Here is a 23894-nt window from a genome sequence, read left to right on the forward strand (position 1 = left end):
ACTCATCTCTCTTTGCTCACTGGGGCCAGGATCTCAGTCCTGAAAACAGACGTATCGCACTTAAACAATTCCAGTATTATGGCTACAATGCTTACCTGAGCGATCGCTTGCCTCTGGACAGGCCCCTGCCTGACCTTAGGCCTAATGGGTAAGTGCTGTAGTTCAACCTAGCAGTGTAGGTCCAGAGTTTTAGAATCCGTTAGCTCTTTTTCACCTGCAAGTCTTGTCTTGTGTGATCACATAGAAGGTAGGTTACATACGGTGGCCAGAATGAGTAATTTCTATCAAATATATGAAGGTTGGAAGTTTCAAATGTCTCTTGAAACACAGGAGTGCCCAAAGTAAGTCCTATTAAAATCCCACTAGGTATCTATTAAAAGTTCCCTGAGATGCTTTGGAACCTTAATCTCACCTACAATTTATGTTAGATAGCAAGTGTTTTACTGCTAAAAGAATAACCTTTTTATGTTAAATTCCAGTTTTATCGCAAGATCTGACTACGGTAGGAAGAAAACAACAACTGCCCTTTTTGAAAGCCCAGAACTGTCTGATAAAAGATCAGTAAGCAGGTGAAACTGTTGAGCTCTAGTGGTGAAATATGCAATTTAGTCAAGCAACGTGTACCAGCTGAAAGCCCATGGAACCTCCTTTACTGGGCTATTCTCTGCTGGGAAGCATGCATGTCAGGTAGGGTAAATACGTCCAGTGTTATTCCACAATGGCTTGGTGAGATAGATGGGACCAAGGGAGTGAAGAACCTTCCTTCTAGTGCATTTGAGGCCTGTTCTGGTAGGACCATTCACAGAGACAGTTAATGCTCAACTTTTTTTCAGCCTTGGTGATACATTTGATCCTTTGAACTAACAGCAGCTCTGGGGATGCAGAAATGGTGGAGGGAAAACTGCTTTTTTGCAGCTCATTAAAAAAAATAAATCTCTAAAATAAACATGATGGGTACTTACTGAATTGAATCAGTAACCAAGATGTGAAAGGCTTCTTAGTTCCTTGCCAATTCCAAAAATAATCCAGATGTGATCTTATTCACTTACTTTAACCAAATGATCTAATAACTAAAGCAGTAAGCAGTACATTTTACACTGTATTAAATTGTCTGGTATTAATGAAATGGAGTGAACACCATTCCAGGCAAGAGTTTAGCAATTTTAAATATATTTATGCTGTATATTATTATATATCACATTTTAGAAATATTTATGTTGTGGATTTGCTGAAATAATGACTTCAAAGAAATCAAGGTCCATACAAATTATATTTGTATTTTGGTTAAATCAGTTTAGCACTGTCTATAGGAACAATCTTTTCTTTTTAATTGTAAACTAAATTAGAGGAAAAATAAATTTTCTGTAACTAATAAGACATCAATGACAGAAATGTGTCTGTTCTTATATCACTTTTGAAATTACTCTCCTCAATGATTTCAATCTGAATTTTTTATAACTATGGGTTTTAAAAATCAAAAAGACAGAGAAAATGAATGTTTCTGTAGCTGAAAGAAATAAATTACGGTTGGGATTTTAAAAGAAACTCCAGTTAGACACAAATCATGATTCTAATTTCTGTGAAATTTTTGATCCTTAGTTAATTGTCTGCCAGAAACATGTTAGACATTACGATATGTTTATGGATGCATGCATACAAAATAATGGCTTACTAATGGTAGCTCAGGAAGATTCCTCCCCCCATCATGGTTCAGGAGCAAGTAGGTAATCTGACACTGAAATGTAGTAAATTCTGATACTGAGGGAAATGAAGAGTGTTGTCAGGTAGTATGTACACTGTTTGCTGTATATACGGCACCCTGTAGAGTACAGAGCTACAGGGTCTTCTGAAAATCATTTTGCTGAAAAAAGAATTCCCACTCCTGATACGCAAATTCTCATTTGCATGACAGCACATGCATGGCTACTGTGGGGAAAAAACCTACTGTGCAAGAGTATGTTTTCCACTGTAATAATCAATTTTCAGGATTTGTGTCACCTATTTTTAAAGCCAATTGCATTAGTCACTTCCAGAGTCTATGTAGATGTCTTTAAATTATCCAGAGGCAGATACTAGGCTCAAGCAGCATAGCATGAAAGCCAGGGATGGCTTGGTCTGAAGAGAGCACACAGCAAGTGGCATGGAGACCGAGTTAATCAACTTTGCTGGGCCTTAGTCGGTTGTGGTATTCCTGTTCTGACTAGATACGCATGAAAGCACAGATATGACAGAGGTACCACAATATCTCTGGATGGCATTAGCCTAGGTCTAACCAAGCTCGTTAGCCTGGATTTAGCAGTGGTTCTGCAAGAGTCAGTGTGACGTCGGAATCCCAGCAAGGGTTGTGGGCAGGTAGCTAAAGGAATGGAGTTCATACAGATATGTCTGGACTCAGTTGTGGCCTATCGTCTGTATTCATAACCTATCATATATGAAGCATAGGAAGGACAACAGAAAGATACATATAACTGAAGTCTAACGTAATTCATATATGGTTGGCCCCAGTTGAGACTGGGAGAATTAAGTGATCTGCCAAGAGTGTGTAGTGTTAGTATCCCCTTCTATATCATACTGGTATGACTCAGCCTTGACCTTCTTTCTGCCCTCAGTGCTCTGAGAATTCACATCAAAATAACTTAACAGAGGAGCTCAGCATTTCTTTGCAAGGTTCTGCAGTGAGAAAGGCCACTCCACATGTGTAATAACCTCATATTATAGCATAGAGGATTTTCTAGGATTGATATTGTCAACATTTAATGGCATGAGAAAACCAGAGGACAATTGGAGACTGCTGAGCCACAACACATGTGGAGGAGAGGGCAAATATTTGGCCTTGCCCAGTCCTCCAATGTGGGTGGCATACAGAGGTGGGAGACCATGTTTAGTAGTTAGGGCAGTGCACTCTGCCCAAGCCGCTGAACTCTGACTTCTCTGGAAGAAAGTGACCTTCAGTCAGATGGAAACATCCAGCAGATTGCAGCTGGGTCAGGCTGTGGCATTTGTCACACCTTGCAGTGGGACCTTCTCGTGTTTTAGGTACTGCAGAGTGGTTTCTAACCCTCTGAACAGCCATGAGCCTCATGTCCTGGGATAAAACGTTCAGAATTTGATTACTTTTTCACTGTGAATATTTGCGCTAGCACAGTGGAGTCCCCAGCACGGTCCGAAATAATCTGTTATAATATAGATTATAATAAATAACTCCCCTGGATATCCCAGCCTCCTGAAGTAATCGTCACATCCTGAAGTAGGCTCCGTTTTTGCAGTACTTAGTAGATCGTACAAGCATTATTGTGGAGTATTGCTTATACTGTCTCTCCCAAGGCCTCCATTTATTTTCTGCTGCTGAAATTGGGTGCTCTGCTGTTTACCACCCTTATGTGCAGCTGTTAGCCCATAACATACCTACATCGCAGACTAACAAATAGCTACTGGCTCTAATGAGCTTAGAAGCATCGAGGAAGGCAATGTTGCCCTTACTGAGTGCAGGAACAGGATAATACTTCTGTGTTAGTTATAATTCTGTTGTGCTCATTACTTTAAGTAGGGCAGGCAGTACCCACAAAGCTTGTCGTGAGTGAGATGTTGAACAAGCTCACACAGAAAGACATTTTTAAAACTTAGGTTGTTTAAGGATTCCAAAGCTGTTGTACCAAATCTACTTTTGAGTTGGATGCACTTAGGATTCTACTTCGTTGACTTGTAAATTTTTTGTTGCCTGATTCAGTGTGCTGAAGCACATGTGGGAAAGAGAGATAACATTCTTCTTTGCTTGTGTGATGAGAGAGTGAGGGGTAGTGGAAAAAGAGGTATGCAGCAGGACCCCAGCAGAGAAACTATTCTGCAGAGATTTGCTCCAGCACAGCCCATACGATATAAAGGAGCTGGCCAGTAGGCATAAAGCAACTTTTTCAGTCACTGTAACTTCAGTCAGCCAAACTTCTTTTGCGTTGGTAAAAACGGTATTTGTATGAAGAAGCAAAGGCAGGAAGGGGTGGAGGGAGAAAAGAAGCATTTAAAGCTCAGATGTTTTTTCTTCTTTGGAGATTGCTAAATGGTATGGTATAGCATTTGGCTTGTAGCAGGTTTGCCCTTTTCCTAGCTGAGTCAGTGCTATTTGGCGTTTGGACAAGTGCGGAGGAGATGTCCTGTTTCCTGTGCAGAGAAAGGCTTTGGCCATTTTGTAAGTACTTCTTGTTTCAAACAGTTCACCAGTCCCAAACTGTATTACTTCGAGGCTCAATTTGGCAAGGAACAATGGGAGAAGCCTTGAAGAGCAGCAGAATTAGGTTTGTGATAAAGTGGGCACAAACAGAGCAGGCGGGATATCCACTGAATGGAAATAAAACAACAAGGGAGAAAAAGTAAGCATTGGCTGGTTGAGGAGAGTGATGGTTTTAGAAGAAAAGCTGTTTACGTATGTACATCTGTCCAAAATGTCCATGAGCGTTACGGTGGTATATGCAGTCCTGGATGTAGTGTGCAAGATGTCAGACTTCTAGAAACCTGTAGGTTTTCCTTTAGTAAAACTGATGTAAGAAAAACATGGGATCTCAAATTGGGAGGTTCAGGCTGGGCATTTGCATGTTAGCTCTGCTTCTTGCCAAAAGCCAGCTCTTACAGACTTGCATTCCATAAGCATTTGCTTCCACACGTCTCTGTGAAACAGTACTGTTTTGCTGGACTTATATTAGTTACAGATATGGCTCTATGTTCATTTCTGACCGAGTTCTTTTATTTCTACTCATGAAAGATAGCATAAATATTGCTTGTTGTATATGATGTTTCAGAGGAATCCTTTAAAAAGAGCACAAAAGCCTGGTACTTTACCATGGCTTACATACCACTTATGTTTCGGACATAAGTCCTAAAACTACCAAAATATTCAGCATTCTTATTAAATACCTAATGTTTAATTCTGTCATATTTCCCGCTCTGTTTTACTCATCTCTCTACCTTTGATTCTTCTTTTTCTTGTCTCACTTTTGCCTGTCTTCAAGCTGACTCATAGCAGTGGCGTGTAGTGCCTGAGTGGCCACCCTCTGTGATTCTGATCTGTGCTTCAGTTTGTCCTGTCTGAATGTATCTCCTCAAATGGCTGCTCTAGAAGTATTTCATACCACTAGCGGTGATACCAAATCAGCTGCAGTCTCCGAGCTGCTGTAATAACCTAAGTTAATAATGATGTACTCATGTTGGTTTTGATCTTCCCCATTGTCTCCTTTAACTGAAAGAAGATGCGATGCGGTAATCTGCGTGCGCTCTTTCTCTCATTTTCTCTCTCTGTCTCTTATTACTGTGTCATAATGTGTGAATGTTCTTTCAATTGACATACATTTACACTAAAACATACTCAGAATAATCCATGGCATAATACTGTGAGAGGCTAACAATTTTTGGCCAAATAGCTATACAGAATTCTTCTCATGTTCATCCGAAAATGAGTTTTATTGAGATCAACTCCCAGCTTACTGTTCTTATTGCTTTATTCAGGGAAAGGTCTTGGTTTTAAGTACCAAGAAGAAAATGGACCTTTATTGTATAATTTCATCAACATGAATAGCTTTTATTAAAAGGAGTGGGGAATCAATCTGTTACAATTAAATCTATGCTGTAAGATGCTTGGGAGACCAAGAGCTCATCACTCTTGTGTTACAATCTTGCAACTTATCTGCATATGTATCAAGTTCCCTGCCTGTTATCTAATCTTTCCTTATTATAAATTTTTTGTGTGTTTTTAGGGATTGATGCCAGGAGAAAAAATATGTTAGCCATGTTTGCTTATAGTTATGTGGTAACTCTATATTCAAATTCCTCACACGATTGTATGCCTGCCTTTGCTCCCTTGTCATAGAAGATGATGACCATAAACAAAGATTTCTAGATTTGCAGCAGAAGTACTGTCTTCCTGGCTGTAGTTCTGTAATAATAGATTGTAGTCCTCAGAGATGAGGAAAAAAGCCCTTTTTATACATTGTTCAATGCCAGCCTTTTTAGCATAGTTCAGTTAACACTTAAAATACTGATAATAACAACAGGAAAAATGAAGAATGATCACAAAATGAAATTATAAACATAAGTAGTTGAGCTGGAATTCATACAAGACTCAGTTCTTTTGCAATAATTTTAGTCCTATTTGTTTCATTTATGCCAGAATGGGATTTTTTTTTTTTCCCTCCCATACATCTTGAACTTCCATTTGCCATTTTGGCTGATGGCAAAATGTTACCAGATCTTGAAGAAAGTATAAATCTGTTTCTGCTTGTGCTTCTGAGAAATTCTTATTCTGTTGGAAGTAAAGCTCCATCCCACATCTGTTCTTAAAACAATACCTTAACCCCAAATGTTTTAGTAATATGCTTTATTGCATCCTGTGTTTAAAAAAAAACGTGGCATAGATGACATAATTTAGTGGTTAAAACAAAAAACGTGTTCCATTGCCATTGTTGGCTGTGATACCCATGTAACTTTTGGTGAAAGGTTCTCAAAAATTGCAGAAAATAATTCTTTTTCATAATTTATATACATATTTGTAGAAGGTCTCAGAGATAAGTTATTAATACAGGAAATCATTCTTGCTTTGTTGTTCTTACTGCATAGTTATGCTAAACTAATTTTAGTGTAACTGGCTAAATTGTCTTATCACAATGCATGTATTCTAGAGGAATACAATTTTCTTGTGGACAAATATTTGAAAGAAGATTCATAATGTATGCTGTCCTCCATTTACCAGAGTTGTGCTTGAAATAGAACATCAGGAGTTTCTCTAAATTTCTGGTAACCATGACGACTGTTACTTTAGTGTTATTAGCCCAATGTAATTTAGCGGAGTAGGTTGCTAGAGGTAATTTTTTAGCTACCTTGGGATGATACTCATTATTGTAATTCTAAATAATATTTAGAATTTATATTTAAAAATCACTTAGTCATAATACTGAAATATGCTCTATACTTTGTGGATTTGTTTTTTTAGCGAGAGCCTCGCTTTGCAGAGGGACAGGTCCTGTCCAAGGCCCCTGGATGAGACGGAGGCAGAGCTGTCATTGAAACTTGTACGTTGCTGGTTGCCACGCAACTGTTCAATTCTTAGGGCTTAATGGATCTAAGATTTTGATCCGTACAATTTCCTCCCTTTTTCCCCCTTCAGCATGTGTTTCATACACATATACATGCACCCTTTCTCTGTAGCTATTTCTTGTTCATTCCTAGAATTATGGAACTTTATTCCTCATAAAACTTGGCATAAAGAGGAAGACAGACATACTTGTGAAACTGCACAAGTGCTCTGCATTCTGTGCATGATCTGAGGTGTGTGGGTTTAATTCTGATTTGTTTAAATAAAAAAAGTAGGTAATTTTTATTGTCGTCATCTGATATGAAAAACAATGTATGCAGGAAAACGCATTTTTTGAAAACTCTACACACATTGAAAAAGAAGTGAATTCAAGCTGGAAGTAAACATGATAAAGGACTCTGAATGGAAAAATGAAAACATGAACTCAATTTAAGAATGTACCCTCATTGAAAAAGAATCCATTTGAAAAGACTAAAGAAATTAGACACAATGGGAGCCTAATTCTATTCTCTTGTATCATATGTAGTTATCTTTTAATGTATGATGGAGCAAAAAGGGAGTCAAATGACATTCACAGCATTAAACACTTCGCTCGTCTGCACAAGGTGCCAGACAATGGAAAATCTTGTACAGCTTGATCTAATTTGAAAAGTTGTAAATGAACGCAGGTAGGAAAAACAATACAAATAATTTCCTTTAAATGGATGGAAGACATGTCAGAAGCAGAAATTTTGTTTGAACGTTTCAGTTTATGCATGGATTTATGGTAGGGCAGCAGTGTTTTGGGGGCTGGTTTTGTCATCTGGAACATTTTTGGAGTATAGTTTGTCACTAATTTCTTACAAAAGTATATTTCTTAACCTTATCTTAACCTTAGCTTAATTACAGAGGAGGAAAAAAACCAGTTTTTAAGGAAGCAACTTCTTTGAACTATTTTCAGTGTATTTTCATTGCCATTTAAAATATTTTCCAAAATCACTGTATTGCTCTTTATCTGATAGGTGGTATATCTTACCATTTTTGCTACACTTTCATTTTTATCTTCTTCGTACATTGGTATGGCTGAGGATAGCAAATATTACTATGCCTAAGCTAGACAGCTAAAAGATAGATTGGCTGGAGCTTTGTTTTCTGGACCATTGTATATCTCTATGCATTTTGGATGCAAGTGAATCACCAAAATAGCAGGCTTTGTAGGTTCTTTACAAGCTAATACTGAACATCATTTCAGTGTATTTAAGCCTGTTAACTAGTTCATAGTCTGTTTGAAGCCCAATTTTCAAAACTTGGATGAAATTTCAATTATTACATCAAACAGAAATGTGCTAGCCTTATAAAGGTGTACAGGAGACAAGAATTTTGTTAGTAATTTCTCATTATGCCCATGGAAATTTTTACATCTAACTTGTGTGTAAGAGATGACGTCCACAAAGTAATAGTATCCAGATTGCATATGGAATCTTTTCTGCCAGTGCAGAATGGCATGCATGTGCACACACACCATGTGCCATGAACAGGTCTGTTCTTCAAGCATCTGGATCTGTAATGGTCTTAGCATCTTTTTGGAAAACTGTGAGGGTTAGTATTTAAAAATTGTAGTGTGATCATAAGTACAGGGGCCTCCCAGACACTTTGAGCCTGAAATATATGCCTTGAAAATCCTATTTTCAGATGCCACTTAGCCTTGGTGGCACCTAAAATTCACATTTGCCAAAGATTCACCTCAGATTTGACAGTGCTGGGCCCAAGTCAGTTTGTGCCTGCTTAGTCATCTATGCAGTGTTTTTAAGCAGTGCTTTAAGAGATGGTTCACCACAGAAGATGACCTTTCTTTAATGAATTATTTCAGAGGTTAAAATACTCACTCTAGGGTACAGGAGGCAGGTGTGGAGAATTATCTTTTCTCCTTAAGAAGATTTGAAACCTTGTGTGTGTATATAGGGTTGGGACTGTTTAGTCTAGAGAACAGGAAGCTCAGGGGGGATGTCATCAATGTATATAAGTATCTGAAGGGAGGCTGCAAAGAGGATGGAGCCAGGCTCTTTTCAGTGGTGCGCAGTGACAGGACCAGAGGCAATGGGCACAAACTGAAACACTTTTTTTACTGTGAGGGTGACCAAGCACTGGCACAGGTTGCCCAGGGAGGCTGTAGAGTCTCCATCGTTGGAGATATCCAAAAGCTGCCTGGACAGGGTCCTGAGCAGCCGGCTCTAGGTGACCCTGCTTGAGCAGGGGGTTGGACAGGATGACCTCCAGAGGTCCATTCCAACTTCAACCATCCTGTGATTCTGTATTGCTTCCCAATAAAGTGCCCTGACACCTGATTTGCAGGCTCTGTGAAGGTGTCTTTATTCCTTCAGTCAAAGCAGCACTTATTAAATGAAAACAGTAAATATTAGCTTGCAAAAGAAAGAAAAAAGTGATCACAAGAGTTACTGTGGTGTTATAATCCAGAAGATTGGACATAGCCATAAAGAGTGAAGTCCAGGGTTTAAAATGCATGAACATCCATTGGAATGGGTACTGCAATACAGGTCATTCCTCCAAGGAATTTGCCCTAAACACTAGGCTAGAGAGACTTACTTGGTATCACTCCAACTTAGCGTACATTTAATTGCTCCACAGAAAGTGGAATTGCCCTGAAAAGGGGGGCTGAAAATAATCACACCGAGCTGGCAAGTAGTTATATAGCTCTCTGGGGAGATCAGGGAAGATTGAACTCACGCTCCTTCTGTCCTAGTTGAAGGTTTTAGCTCCTGAACTACTGGCTAAAAGAGAAAACCAGTGCTGTCTTGCACTAGTTGTCTTCTGGAAGAAAAGGCAGCTCCTGCTGCCTCTTATTGTTGTGTTTTATTTTAAATAAAAAACACTCAGGTTCTCAATGGCTCTGATTAATTCAGAGGGCCCACAGTGCTTCCTGGAGAAAGCTTCTCCTTTCCTGTCTTGTATGTGTGCTTCTGAGCAGCTATGTACTTTACAGGTTACATACCACTCTGCTGAAAGATGCAATATTTAGATTTCCTTTATGAATCTATTGATAAGTCCTTCTTAGAAAATCTTGATTGCCAGCAAAACTCCCTGAAACCGGTAAGAATCATGACTGCAGCTGCTTTTAAGAGCCAGGTATAGATGTCCAAATGTAAGCCTTTATGAGAATCTGATTTTCAGAGAGTAGTGAAATTTTATTACAAGTCATCTTTAATGAACTGGCATTCACTTTAAAGAAAAAAAAGGGAGGGAGGGGCAATTGATTATAAATGACACAATGACACTTCCACAAGTTGTTGTTACATTTGATCTGCTGTCCAGTGGTACTCAAAAAAAGAGTGACATGCTTTTAGCTCTCCTGAAATCTTCAAAGAAAACTTTTCAGTCTGATGCTTAAAGGTGAAAGCTGTCTTACCAGTGAAAACAGCAGACTAACACACCAGTAGAAATACAAACTGATTTTGGAAAGTAAGTTTTGATTTGTTATGTTGCCAAAAGGTCAAGCTACGAGTGGGAATCGGTAAATCCAAACACCATTTTAATTGTTTCTCTCTTGTATTGATGCCATGGAACAAAAAGCTGTGGATCTCTGTGAACAGGTTTCTTCTTTGCTTCTGAAAGATGAATGAACCAGCTTATTAAAAAATGTAGCGTACACCTTTTAAGACTAAAACTGTTGTAATTACTTTTTCAAGACTGTGTTTTCTGTTTTACGTGTCTATATAATTCTTTCCTGTGTGACAGAGAGAAAAGTACCTAAAAGATTAAATAACTTCTTTAATGTGATTTCCATCAATTTCAAACTAACGACTGAATTGAGAAAATTGGTTGACTGGCTGAATTTTGAATATTATATGTATCTCAGTGCTTTTGGATGTCACATATCCTGTGCACTGACTCTTTTCAGAAGCATTAAAAACATACATGTAAATTCATCATCTTGATTGAACTTAATTTTTGTGCAACATCCAGCATGTGAAGAGGAATGGTTTTGTGATACTTCTCTGTATTTATTGACTATACAGATTAAAATACAAAATCCACAAAAATGCTATGCTTTCTCTTCGAAGTGAAGAACAAATTTAGTTAAGGAGTTATAGTCAAGCATGATTTAAAAATTCTGAATCCATCCATGCTTTCTGTATGCTAAACATTGGCTGTTAGTAATGCTTTCTGGAGCTTCCAGGACTTCCTGGATGTAGTGAATCTAAGCATGTTGAGAGAAGATAGCCACTTCAGTGTTGTCAGGAGGCAGAGAAGAGCATTAACGTCAATCATTTCCATCTACAGAGCCTAACTAGAACAGATGCCTGGGTCAGCTTGTGGCCTAATTTCATCCTAGTAAATAGTTTCTAATCTGAGAAAAAGTTAGAATTAACTGTTGTTCAGGAACATTGCATTAAAATACTAAAAGTTTCAGAGAAAAATAGTTAATTACTTTTACCTAATTAACTTGTGGCTTTATTAAAAAAGCAAACATTTTGCTGACAGTTTAAAAGATAGAAATTGGTGAAAGGGCTTTCTATTCTTCATAAAATTACAAAATTTGAATCCTTTTTGAAACGAAGGAGGGGAAAAAAACAATAAAACATTAAGGAACTTTGAAGTTTTGGGTAGCACTTCCATACTGCTGTTTGCATAAGCAAATTGGAATGTGGCTAAAATATATATTTCTTTAAAAAGCACAGGAAAACCCACCAGGTTATAGAATCATAGAATAGTTTGAGTTGGAAGGGACCTTTAAAGGTCATCTAGTCCAACCCCCCTGCCATGGGCAGGGACATCTTCAACTAAATCAGGCTGCTCAGAGCCCCGTCCAACCTGACCTTGAATACGAGAGTATTCCTCATTCTGATTAAACCTCTTGACTGAGCTTACAGATAAATTTTCCATCCTTGTACCTGCTTTTCTGTCTTAGCTTTTGTAGCAGGATTTTCTTTGGAGCTGGATCTTTTACTGTGTTGTTACTGAGTTGAGAAAGAAGCCCCTGATTTTGACTGAGATAGATGGTAGATTCTGTAGCAAAAATAATTAACATGGCTATTAAGATGATGCTTTTTAAAGTAAGAGCCTAACTCTGTTTATTCCTGTCAGCACTGTCCAGAAAGACATTGTGAACAACTGCTGTTGGACGCTGCACTTAAACAAGAGTTTGCATTTGGTTTGCAAACTAATTTTCAGTGTTTTGGGCCTTGGGTGGAAAAGTGAGCTCACTCTAGGCCTTGGTTGCACAGGCAGATTCAGGAGATTGTTTTCAGGGATTCCTTTTTTAAGATAGTAATTCATCTGGTTCTTGCCTATATGTGCTCTGAACAGGTATGGGGACCTTCTGATCCATGCCTACAAAAGCTCTCTTATAATTCTTATAGCTGGGGATAGATTTCTCTGAAACAGTTTGTGTTGACATTGTGACTTCCAAAAGTTTGCATCTTTTTTTTTTTTTACCTTTTTCTTCAGGTGCAGAAACCTTACATTTCCTGACAGGCTTCCTGAGGTCAGCATTGTATTCATATTTGTTAATGAAGCTCTGTCGGTGATTCTGCGCTCCATTCGTTCAGCCATTGACCGGACTCCTGCTCACCTGCTCAAAGAGATTATTTTAGTTGATGATAACAGTAATAATGGTAAGAGGTTTTGGTTCTTTTTTTTTTTTTTTTCATAGGGGTTGGATCATACATGAGAATCCTTGAATTCTGGCTCCTGCTCATACCGTTGGCATTTCAAATGTTGTCAGTATATTTTCTCCCTTCTTCATCCCACAGTCTTGCTGGGCTGTCTTCAAATATGCACAAGTAAGGCATGTTAAAAAGAGTATGTACAAAGATAGGATGCTGTTTCTGTATGTTTAAGGTGTCTGGTAAGCAGAATTTTGAGTGTAACAATAGATTAGAGACCTAAGAAGTTTTACGCTTAGTACTTTAGAGTGCTTTCAAGATTATATGCTTTCTGTGCTCTTCCTGTTTCAGTTGTATGATTGCATGTGCGTAGTCACTTTTTTGTATAAAACATCTTTCTGTGTTTCTTAGACATCTCCTTTAGATTTCCAGTTCTCCTCTCCTCTCCTCATTGGCAGTATTTACCTTGCTGCTTTCCTACTATGTGCACTCGGATTTTGCTCTCCATGATCTGAAGGACTGGACTGCCCATGTCTGATTGCTCAGTGCTTGGCTAGGTGTTTGTCAACGAGGCCATGCTGGGCATTGTTTGCAAGTCTTATTTTCTGGCAACTTTAGCAATGAAATTTTAAGAAGCACAGGATGCTGAACTTAAAAATTTTGCTCTGCTGGGGGGTTAATTATGAACTTCTAAAATACAAGGCGAATCTGAATTTATCCTGTTGAAGGAAAATGCTGAACAAAGGGCTTCTCTTATCCTTGCCATCATTACAGCTGTTATGTGATCCCTGTAGCTAGATCCTGTGACTCGCTGCTGATCATAAATGTATCTCAGATTTGTACAGAAAAGAAACTTATTGGGAAACAAGTAAATAAGTTCCCCACCCCAGGCTATGCTTTTCATCATCTCTTCTTCTGCTGACTATCAATGAAGGAAAAAGTAAAATCCTGACTCTTTAAAGTACATACAAAACCCAACAACTTGACGTAGGCTTATGTCAAATCTAATTCCAGTTTCAGTGAATAATACTATGTTTAGAGTTATGTAAGGCCGACCAAGCTTTTCTTGAAACACCTACTCATGGAACAGTGTGAGTAAATTGGCATGCAGGATTTATGAGTTGTTATTCTTAGTTTATGGCACAACTTATGATGTAGCAACGCGATGAAGTAAATGAAAAATCACATGAAATGGTAAACTACGAGCAAAGTAAAAAAACAAAACAAAATCAACATGTGTACACACACATACACACACACACATATACGTGATTCAGAAACATCTTGTGAACTTTTGATTTGCTTCAGCATGTAGCTCAGTCATTTGACATGGTTTCACTGATGCACTCTTGCTGGCCTTAATTTTTGCCCACTCCTTCATGCAATACATGGCAGTTTGATGGGGGGGGGGGGAGGCGGAAATTGAAATACAACTTTGATTGGTGGACTTGGGCTCTGGAATATGTTTGTAGAAATTCATTCCTGCATCTTTCTAACGGGTACAGTTAATGTGATGCCAGGAGCTCAATTAATCTGAATGGCTATTGGTGCTGCAGGGCCTAAGGCCCTGTGTAAAGGGCCAGGAGTTCCCAGGAGGAACTGGCCACAAGGCAGCCATAGAAGAAAAATAATCTGGCTGAAAAAAGAGGTTTCCAGAGTTTGAGTCTGATTTTCTATGATTTACCAGCAATTATTCCAGTGGGCACATTGCAGAGCAGTGTCAGAAACATCAGTGTTTCTGAGAGCCTGTCATCACTGTGATGAGCTCACTAACAAATACACTTCACACTCTGCTCTATGGGCTTGTCAAAATTATTCTTTTGCATTATTTCTTACCTAAAATAGATAAGAAATCACAGGTACCACTTAATCTTTCAGGAAGACCTGTTCAGCCACATTTTGTGTAGTACCAGTGTTGGTACTGTACAGTGTCATATTTTTATAGTTGACTGTGCCTTTTATTCAGGCTTGCCTTTCTTACCCTCCAGTGCCTTAAATCCTTAGGTTCCTGACCCCAAACAGGAGGACAGAAATTGAGAGGAAGGTAGCCTTTGGTTTGGCTGTCTTGGCTTGGTGTTACATGTCATTTTATACAAAATCACCCTGTGCAGAGTGATACTTAGTCTCCTAGAAAAATTCAGCTCTCGCCAGCATTTTCTGCTACTCCTCTAACCCTTTCTCTGGTGTCTCTTCCCTGCAGTAGTAAATTAGATTCCTACAGTCCTCTTTATCCCATAATGTATGCTGAAGATCTGGTAATAGGCATCCATTTGGAGAGGATTGATGTTTGGTAGGAAAGGGAGTGATTGTAAAGATGATTTATGAACTTTTCTATTATTAGTTTAAATCCTGAAATACTGATTTTACAATTCACTTTTGCTTTTACAATATTCTATTTCCAATTTTTTTCTCCCTTCTAGCATTGCTGAAACTAATCCTTTATATTTAGTGTCATTCTGTGTTTTTGTTAGTAGCTCTTTAGCTTGCAAGTGTTGCTGCTTGTAAGATAAGTGGGTTACTCTGGGTTTCCCTGTAATGTTACCTGCGGGGGCAAAGGCTTGCTTTGCACTTGCATATGGCTCCAGACTCTGCTTCTCGCAGAGACCTGTCAGGATCCTAATTATAAGTGGTATGTTTACTCTGAGGCTTTCGCCAGGGATGGCGACTTCTATAACTTGATGTAAGATTTTTTTTCTGTGATGCCACAGTCATGGATTTCACAGGCAAGAAACATCGCACTGTGGGAAGTGACTAGAAAGAAAAAGTGAGAACAGAGATCAGGCAGCGTGTAAATGAACACATTTTTTATTTTGAGTCTCTTGCGCTATTTGATTGTGGTTAAACCACAACAACATAGCATAGTGGTTTAAAATAAAAGCAGATACGATGATTGGCACTAAAGGAGGACACCAAAATCTCCTGCTTCTGAGAGGAAGCAATATACTGGTAAACTGCTATAAGTTCTTGCTGTAGGCCAAATTCTGAATCTAGTAATGAACAGCTGAATTCACCTGTAATTTCAGTAGATCTCTGTTTCAGAAAAGAGCAGTGGGAGAACTAGTTGCTTTTTAAAATTCCAGAAGGCTGATTTCAGAAACCATATATTCAAGTGTACGGCCAAAGTCTGTGCATTTGTCTTGAACAATATACACTATAGTATTTTATTTCATGCACTTCAGGGTATGTCAAGCAAATTATCTATGACTTTCTCTAAACCTCAGTGCAGTTTTTCAAGTTCCCAATTATGTTTCAAGAGACCTCAATTAATCTCTTTTTGAAGTTTCCCTTTTTTAAAATAAATGTTTCAGGTTAGGAAACTCTGAAAATGCCAGTGTGTGCCATTTAAAAGCACAAAACAGATTTAACAGGTCCCAAAATTTTGATCCTTTATTTCAATAAAGCTGTTTGCATGGCTTAATGTGTGTATTTCACCATACCATCTTTTCCAGTGGAATTCTGATAAGCATAACACTGATATTTTTCATATATGCTGTTAAGTACATTAGTATTATAATTTAATTTAATTGAAGGTTTTAAAAAAAGTGCATTTCAGTGACTGCCTGTGTGCTGTATAACGAGAACAAAAGATTTATTAGAAAACCAAACCAAATATCAGTGTTGTTCATTTGGGTCTCATTCACGTTGGTGTGAAATAGACCTACTGCACTGATTTCAGCTGTTTTACTGTAGTTTTAAGCGCTGTCTGTTAGTTATGAATCTTTCCCATCCTGCTCAGGAATGCTGTTTGCTTTTCAGAGTTAAATCACTCATTAGTTTATAACTTGGCAATAAAATAATTTATTCCTTTTAGCCTTTAGAAGTAGCAGAGTTTTGCAGCTGACTCAATGCAATTGAGGAGAGGGATTTGCAGAGAAAAGGCTTTAAAAACTTTAAGTGACCATGCCCACAACTGCTGATAGTTAATTAGACATCAGAAAAGTTTTTAGAAAAAGCATTGCCTGAGCTGGAGACTACGGGAATAGTGTTTTATTCACTCTCTGGCTTCTTGCATCCTGCCCTCTGGGGACAGGGTGGTGACTTGTGCTACTGGAGTCCTGTCTTGGCTTTTGAGTCTTTTTGCTGGCATTGAGCCCTGCTGCATTATGAAGTACCTCTTGAAGATGCTTTAAGATGATTTGAATTTTCTCTAAGAAAATCATTTTGAGCCATGATATATTCAGCTTCCTGGGGAGGCAGTATGCATTAATGTGGCCAGAGTATGCCTTACAAAATTTTATATTAGAGCAATAATTATCATCCTTTATGACATTTTTTCATATTAAAGAATAAATGTTGCAATAGAGGCTCAAATTCCGTAAGGTTTCTTCCCTTTTCTTTGAATCATTACTTATGAATGAAATATTCTAACATGTTCAGTTTAACGATTCTCATTTTGTCCTGAGACTCCCATGAATACAGCTACGGAATTGCAGTAATAATGCTGGATATCACAGGATGCTAATTTTATGACGGCAGTGTTGAAGAGAATTAGCACAGAGCGGTGGAAAGTGGGTCAGATGCAACTGTATCACCTTTGAGAGATTTGCAACATTGTCCTCAAAACACTGAATAAAAAGAAGCTTTTCAAAAAGCTTCCAGAGCTTTTCATTAGAAAGGTATATTTCTTCTTTGGTTATTTTTAAGAGATATTTGGGAATAGAAGATTTTCTGGTTTTTTTTTTCTTTACAAAAGCAGTAATGAATAAACCTCAAAAGTACTGTTCAAATGCATGCTAGATTTCATATTACAGCATAATTTGAAGGTAGCTTACTTGCAGACCAGACAACTATGAATGTTGATTTTAAAAACCTATTAATAACAATCTCCTAGGGAAAACTTTAGGACTTGCTGTCCTTCTGTTTGGCTTCTTGTTCTTCTCTTACCTCAATGCCAGCAAAATTCAAAGGCAAATAAAAACATTTAAAAACAAGGAAAAAGCCAAACTTTATTCAAACTTGCATTCACTTTTGGGACATGATTTATGCATTGTGAAGGCTTTGCTTTATCTGTCTAGATTCATTCCCCCCATTAGTTAAAGGTCTTGATGCTGAAATCCTTCTTATTGCACAGTCTTTACACAAGCAAACTTTCAGTAGTGTTGGCAGGGATGTACGTGAAAGAGGGCTGTGTAATGCGAATTAGGAATCAGATGCTAAAAAGCATATATTTTATGTATAGACCAGGAGATCTGTCTGTCTTGTAGATCGGAGAACAACGCTAGCTGTTGTTACAAACTATGCATTTTACTTGCCTAGTAACATTTAGCACTGAAACTTGAATAAATTAAGACAATTCTTTGAGCATATGTTTACATGCTACATGTTCTGTGCTGGTGCTAGGACTGCAGTGAGGTGTGTCTTGGCTTGTGTGCCAGCTACTGTAGATGCATCTGAAAATATGTAAGAAGAAAATAACCAGAAGCAAAACATAGTCCGCTGGCCATCTGTTTTAGCAGTCAGCAGAAGTTAGCAGAATGAGAATGTTGTTCTTATTCAGAGGTGTGAGAGAGTGGAGTATGCAGACACTTGGGTTCATGTCCCAGTGATGACTGGCCATGCAGCTCAAAACTCTTGTGGAAAAAATTAAGAACCACTAATACAAATGGACTATGAGATTTTTATAAGGACAGTAGGTCCTGAAGGTGGTGTCCTAGAGTGGCTTCAGATTGCTCTCTCCTCTTACTTGGCAGTCCTTATGACATTGTATTTGATTCCTGCTTTAAAGGGAATAGGTTGTGGAGTAGGATATCAAAAGGAAGTGAGCAACAGAGCAGAAGAGAGGGACACTGCTGATGAAGAAGTCTATCTGTCCCAACTATTCTTGCCCCTCTTTTGCTGTATCACTCTTCACACCTTTTTCTCCTCCTGTGTTCATTCCTTCTTTTTTCATCCAAGGGTGGTCTATATCCTTGGTCTTTATTACCTCAGTCCACTTCCCTTTTCCTCATTCCACCCTGGCAGTCTGCTCTTTTCAGATGTTCACTTCCTCACACCCATTCCATACACCTCGTCCTTCTTTATATGAGCTTGTGTCCTTCAGTCGGGGTCTCCATTTTCCATGTTCTCAAATTCCAGTGTACCCACTCCTCTTATCTTCTCCCTATCTCCTCCGCCCCAGTATTTGCTGTTCTTTCTCACAAACTGCACTCCATTTTTCCCATCTCATCATTCAGCTCTCCCTTGCCTTTAGCCACATTAAACTCCTGCCTGACCCATCCCTTCCTCTCTCCTTCCCTCCCTTCCTCCTCCCCCCCCCAGCAGTATTCTGCTCCTTCCTTCATGGCATATTTTTATCATTCTCCCATTTTCCTTTTTCTCTCTAACACCTCCTTTTCAGACATGTTTCTCCATTTTCTTTTGCTTTCATTTAAAAATAATTACGTTGTATTCTTTTAGATCAGTGTTTCTAACTCTCCCATATCTGAACTCCATACTGTGTCAGACTCAAATGTTGACTTGCATTCAGTCACACATGGGGGTGGGGATAGCACCCCTTGCTGGTGGGAAGACTCTGTTTTTTCTAGCATTGTAATTATAGTTGTATGAAAGCTGTTCGATAACCAGCATGCAGTTTGCTTTGTTTTATAATGAGAACTGTCACATTCTCCATTCTTTATAACTGATGTGGAAGGTCCTTAGCCTTCGCTTTCTGGAAGGTTAGGAAAGCTCCAGCGCTGTGAGAGTGAGGTGGGGCTGCAGGACCACTGCAGCTAGGTGTGGCTCTTCCAGTGCATCCCAGAGAACTCACACATCTGTTGGACCATTAGCCTCTGTGGAAGTGTGTGCTCAGCAGGTGTTTGCAGTGACAAAGTGGCCTTTCAAAAGAACAGTTATTTTAGTCCTCTGCAATATAGTATAGTTCACTTTGTTTGTATGGTTAGAAAAGCAGAATTTCAATGTGTGTGCAAGCTGATAGCATAACCTCTGTCCACATCAGGGGTCACCACTGGGCAGCAGAGCTTTTATTGCGGTCTCCTGACATCAGAGCTTTTGATTCAAATGTTCATATAGTACTATGAACTGAATCTTCCCTAGCCAGCAGTTGTTCTACATTAGTATATGGTCATCTTATCTTTTATTCCATCCACAAGGTAATTTAACTCATTCAGTCCTAATACACTTGCAGTGTTGCAATCAAATAAATACCTTTTTCTATGTCAGATTCAGTGCAGCAAGTCCAAGAGGACAGAGCAACCGCTTCTATAACCAGCATTTTCCGTCCTTGCAGCTTGATGTAGGCAGCAGAATGGAGAAAAAGTTATTTTATGCAACTCCAAACCTCATCACCAGAAATTTTTTTTTTTCTTCTAATAAGACAAGCCCATTACCATTAAACAAAGCTTTAAGATTGGAATAACAATGTGTCTGATTTCAGCGTGGGAGGAACTAATTTAAGTGTCATCTCAGCAGTATCTACATGCCATATTTAATCCTAATGGAAGGTAGTAAAGTGGAGTATCTGAACTACAATATAGGAAATGCTGAAAAACTGGAGCTAGGAAACAAAATCCAGGGATGACTTCAGCTGCAGTTTTACAGCTTTCTTATATCTTCTCTTTTTTTCATATAGCAAATGAAACTGAAAGCTATACTGGCCTTTTTTCACTGGCTTTGAATCCCAGTGTACCAATTCATACCATGTATCTATTTCACATATGCTGTGTACCCTATATATGTCAAGTAGAGCAATGCACAGTGAGTATTTTCTTGTTCTTCATCCCCGCATCTGTTCTGTCATCCTCTAATGACACAATCCTTAGTGTGAGCACAGTCATATGTGCTCTCAGTTTACTGATCGTATCAACGCCCAGTACGGACAATACAGCTGAAGTTTCTAGGTGATGATAAATAGCTGCACATTGGCACTTCGGAATCTTTTGGAAGAATGATTTGGGCCAATTTATAGGAAATATCACTTCTTGCAGGTGTGATTCAGAAACCACATGTGGCCCACAGTGTTAAAGACTGCAGTCAAATTCAGTAAGAACAGGCTAGTTTTAAGCTCTTCTGGTAGCAATGAGGAATTCACCCCATGTGCATTGGAAGTGCTATGGGCTGGTGGCATTCTGACTGTGAGAATGCCAGCGTATAAATGCTGCCTCAGTCCACTTCTCAGTACTGTCACTGTGATTTTAGCCTTAAAATTAATTACTAGAGAACTCTGAGAAATTGCTTGATTGAAAAAACTTTTTTTTTTTCCCCTCTCTCACGTTTGTGGGATTATGTCGCCTTCAAGAATGCTTGAACAGTTTCCGTTGATAACGTTCTCAAACATATCTCACTGAATTTAAGTAGCAGCCATATGTATAGATCCGTTGTGGTGACAAACAGTCATGTAGAACTTGAGAGAAGAGCCGATATCTGTTGATTTCAGTAAGGTAACTCTGGTTTGATCAGAGATTATTTCTTTTTGACATCTTTTCCCGTGAAGTATCCAGAGATCTCCTTGCATCTAGTAGAATTCGTGTTTGAGATATTCTAGTAATGTAAGCCGTTAAGAGCCTGAATGACTTTTTAGAGGATTTCTTTCTCTTTCCTTATCAAGAGAACGGTACTTGCAATTGCAAGAGTTTGATGGGGGTAGGGAAAATACACTGTAGTGTTAGGCAAAGGAGTTAAAAGATTGTGTCCTATATAAAGTAAGAAATACAAATTGCCTTTTAAATGAACTTTATTAAAATTTACCTTTTCTTCCTAACCCAAGCATACTTTCCTTAAAAAGAAAAATGAATAAAAAGATAACTTTCATAAAATTAATGCTGAGTCCTTAATTTAAACTGGTGGTAGAACTTCCTGCCAGAGCTGATAATTTCAAACACTTCAACTTATTTGTGATAGAATCTGAAGATTCTTAATAAGCTGAAGGGTCCAAGACATGATAAGAAATTTGCCTAAGGAAGTATTTAAGGGTGTTTGAGTGTATCACCAAATGATAAAAATCAGTCAGCAAAAATATGTTAATAAATTACAGACTATTCTATGTTCACCCAATAGGCATACACAAAGGCACATGCATAGGCATTGTTAGACATTTTAAAGACATTGTGGAACCTAGTTTAAGTCTAAAGTTCAAGTACAGAACCTTTTATCAAAGGATATTTGAATTCTTGTTGTGAATAAAAAAATCAATTCATGTTGACTTTTCTTTTGGTATACTTTTCCTGTAGATATGCTTGGCATTTAATTTTTGAAAGTGTTCTCTAAGTATATTGGAAGACCAAACTTTAAATTACTTGACTTCACTCGTTCACTGTTAGTTATTTGTAGGGCCATTACTCACATGGTGTTCTTTCCTTTTGCACTGGAAAAGTAATATATTTTAAGTAGTATGCTTCAAGTAGCAGCCTGGGAGGCTTTAGGGAAGTTCTGTTTAAAACTTTATGGAAACTGTGATGAAACTAGACATAAAAGCTAAAATTTCCATTTACGATGATGGAATTAACACGAGAAAAATGAAGTCTTAGAGGTTAGGGTGTGAGAGTGAAAATTTCTGCTTGTTTTTCCTTGCCCAGTTTATTTGGAAAAGATGTTCTGTTTTTCTTGGGCCTCCATAACCAGAGTCCTTGTTAACACCACTTACTGGAAGTCTGTTCTGAGAATCTGGGTAGAGAGAAATATAGATGTGAGTCCATATGGAAGGAGATACAGGTTATATACTAAAAACTCACCCTTCATGTTCTTTATGATCTTCACAAATGTCTAGAAGTCTGTTAGTTTTTTGAGTAAGTTCTGCAACCTACTTCATACAGGACAGGGCAAATCGTGCTCTCCTTGGCAGTCTGACGAAGACTTCTAACTGGGGGACCTGCATGGAGCTGTATTGCCCATTAGCCTCTTGACACATCTCTATGGCATTTTGCAGTGGAATTTGCAAATAAACCGGTGATTTTTTTTTTTTTTTTTTAAGAGATTATTTTCCCTTCAAATGTAATCTGAGAGGAATGGTAGATGCTCCAAAGCTTTCTCATAGATGTTTTTGATGCCAACTCAAAGGACAATTTGCCTTCCATTAAAATTAACAGGGTTTGTCTGCACTGCAGTATAAACTCTCCAATAAATGATTTAGAGTCATGATGAATGCTAAATAACATGGCAGCATGAATCGTTGTTTTCGTTTGGCAGCAGAGAAATTGCTAAGTGCTCTCAGTTCTCTCAAGGTAGCTTACTGTTGCCTGCTGCATTGTTCGTTTGCTCCTGACACACTCCTTTGGTCCAGTGCCTGTCTAATCATTGTTTAATGTTTCAAAAGCTGCCATCTTCTATTTGAGGCAGTCTTTTCAAGCAGTACAAATACCCGCAGATTTTCATATAGTAGAAATAACTGGAAAAATAAAGTAAAAAAAAAAAAAAAAAAAAAAAAAAACAGAAAAAAACAACCCAACAAGAAAATGAGACGCAAACAGCGTTAATGCTTTATGAAGCTGAAAAAAATACCATATACCTAATCGAATTATGGTGAAGTTTTAGGAAGCTTAAAGATATTTCTATGGCTAAATACATGGTCTATCAGTTTTACATGCTATGGAATGATTATTCCTCCTGACCTATTGCCCCTAATCTCAATCCTTGCTCAAGTGCACAAAGTGGAAAGAGAACAATAAGGTCTTCTAAAATGGAAAACAAGTTGACAACTCCTGTACCAGTAAATAAACAATGATTTCCATTTTTTATTACCACAAACAAGTGCAGTGTCAGTACCTGAAAAACGTACTTACATCCCCATGTCAAATAACTGAATATGTCTCCCTGCCTTGTAGTATTATTATTACTGTATGAACAACAAGGTTAAAACATTTCCCTGTAGCCTGCTTCTTAGATGAAATGTCTAAAATGTACTTTTTATTGGTATTTGTGCCCTTGAAATTTCTTTGTGCCTTTGACAATCAGTTTTGAACATGCAAGTGAAACTGCGTAGCACTGGGTCTGATTTTGTGTTCTCTCATCAGGTATCTCTGTTTCCAAAGTAATGTTTCTTCTCGTTACCCATTTCCCACACATACAAATAGATAAATCTTAAGGAATACTGTGGCAAAAATTGCATGACTGTGTGTATGGTTTATATCTCACACACAGGATCTTATGTACTGAGACTAGCCCTGATGTAAGACAAAACATATTCCACAAGTAGCATTAATTTTTATTAATGCTATTTGTCCTGCACAGCATTGTATAGAAGGGCAAGAACTGAATGAGGATGTGCTGTGATAACCTCTGGA

General features: G+C 38.2%; 1 protein-coding gene across 1 annotated transcript in view; it reads left to right on the forward strand.

Annotated features, from left to right (window-relative positions):
• Positions 1-8: 8 nt before the first annotated feature.
• Positions 9-23894, forward strand: part of GALNT18 (polypeptide N-acetylgalactosaminyltransferase 18) — a gene marked incomplete at its 5' end in the record, with an annotated part of 136870 nt that continues 112984 nt past the window's right edge. The window contains 2 exons of the mRNA XM_009329316.1: positions 9-148; positions 12521-12687. Coding sequence (XP_009327591.1) covers positions 9-148; positions 12521-12687 — 307 coding nt within the window. The remainder of the gene's footprint in view (positions 149-12520; positions 12688-23894) is intronic.

This window comes from Pygoscelis adeliae, unplaced genomic scaffold (assembly GCF_000699105.1).
Source record: "Pygoscelis adeliae isolate BGI_AS28 unplaced genomic scaffold, ASM69910v1 Scaffold437, whole genome shotgun sequence".
Taxonomy (NCBI): domain Eukaryota; kingdom Metazoa; phylum Chordata; class Aves; order Sphenisciformes; family Spheniscidae; genus Pygoscelis; species Pygoscelis adeliae.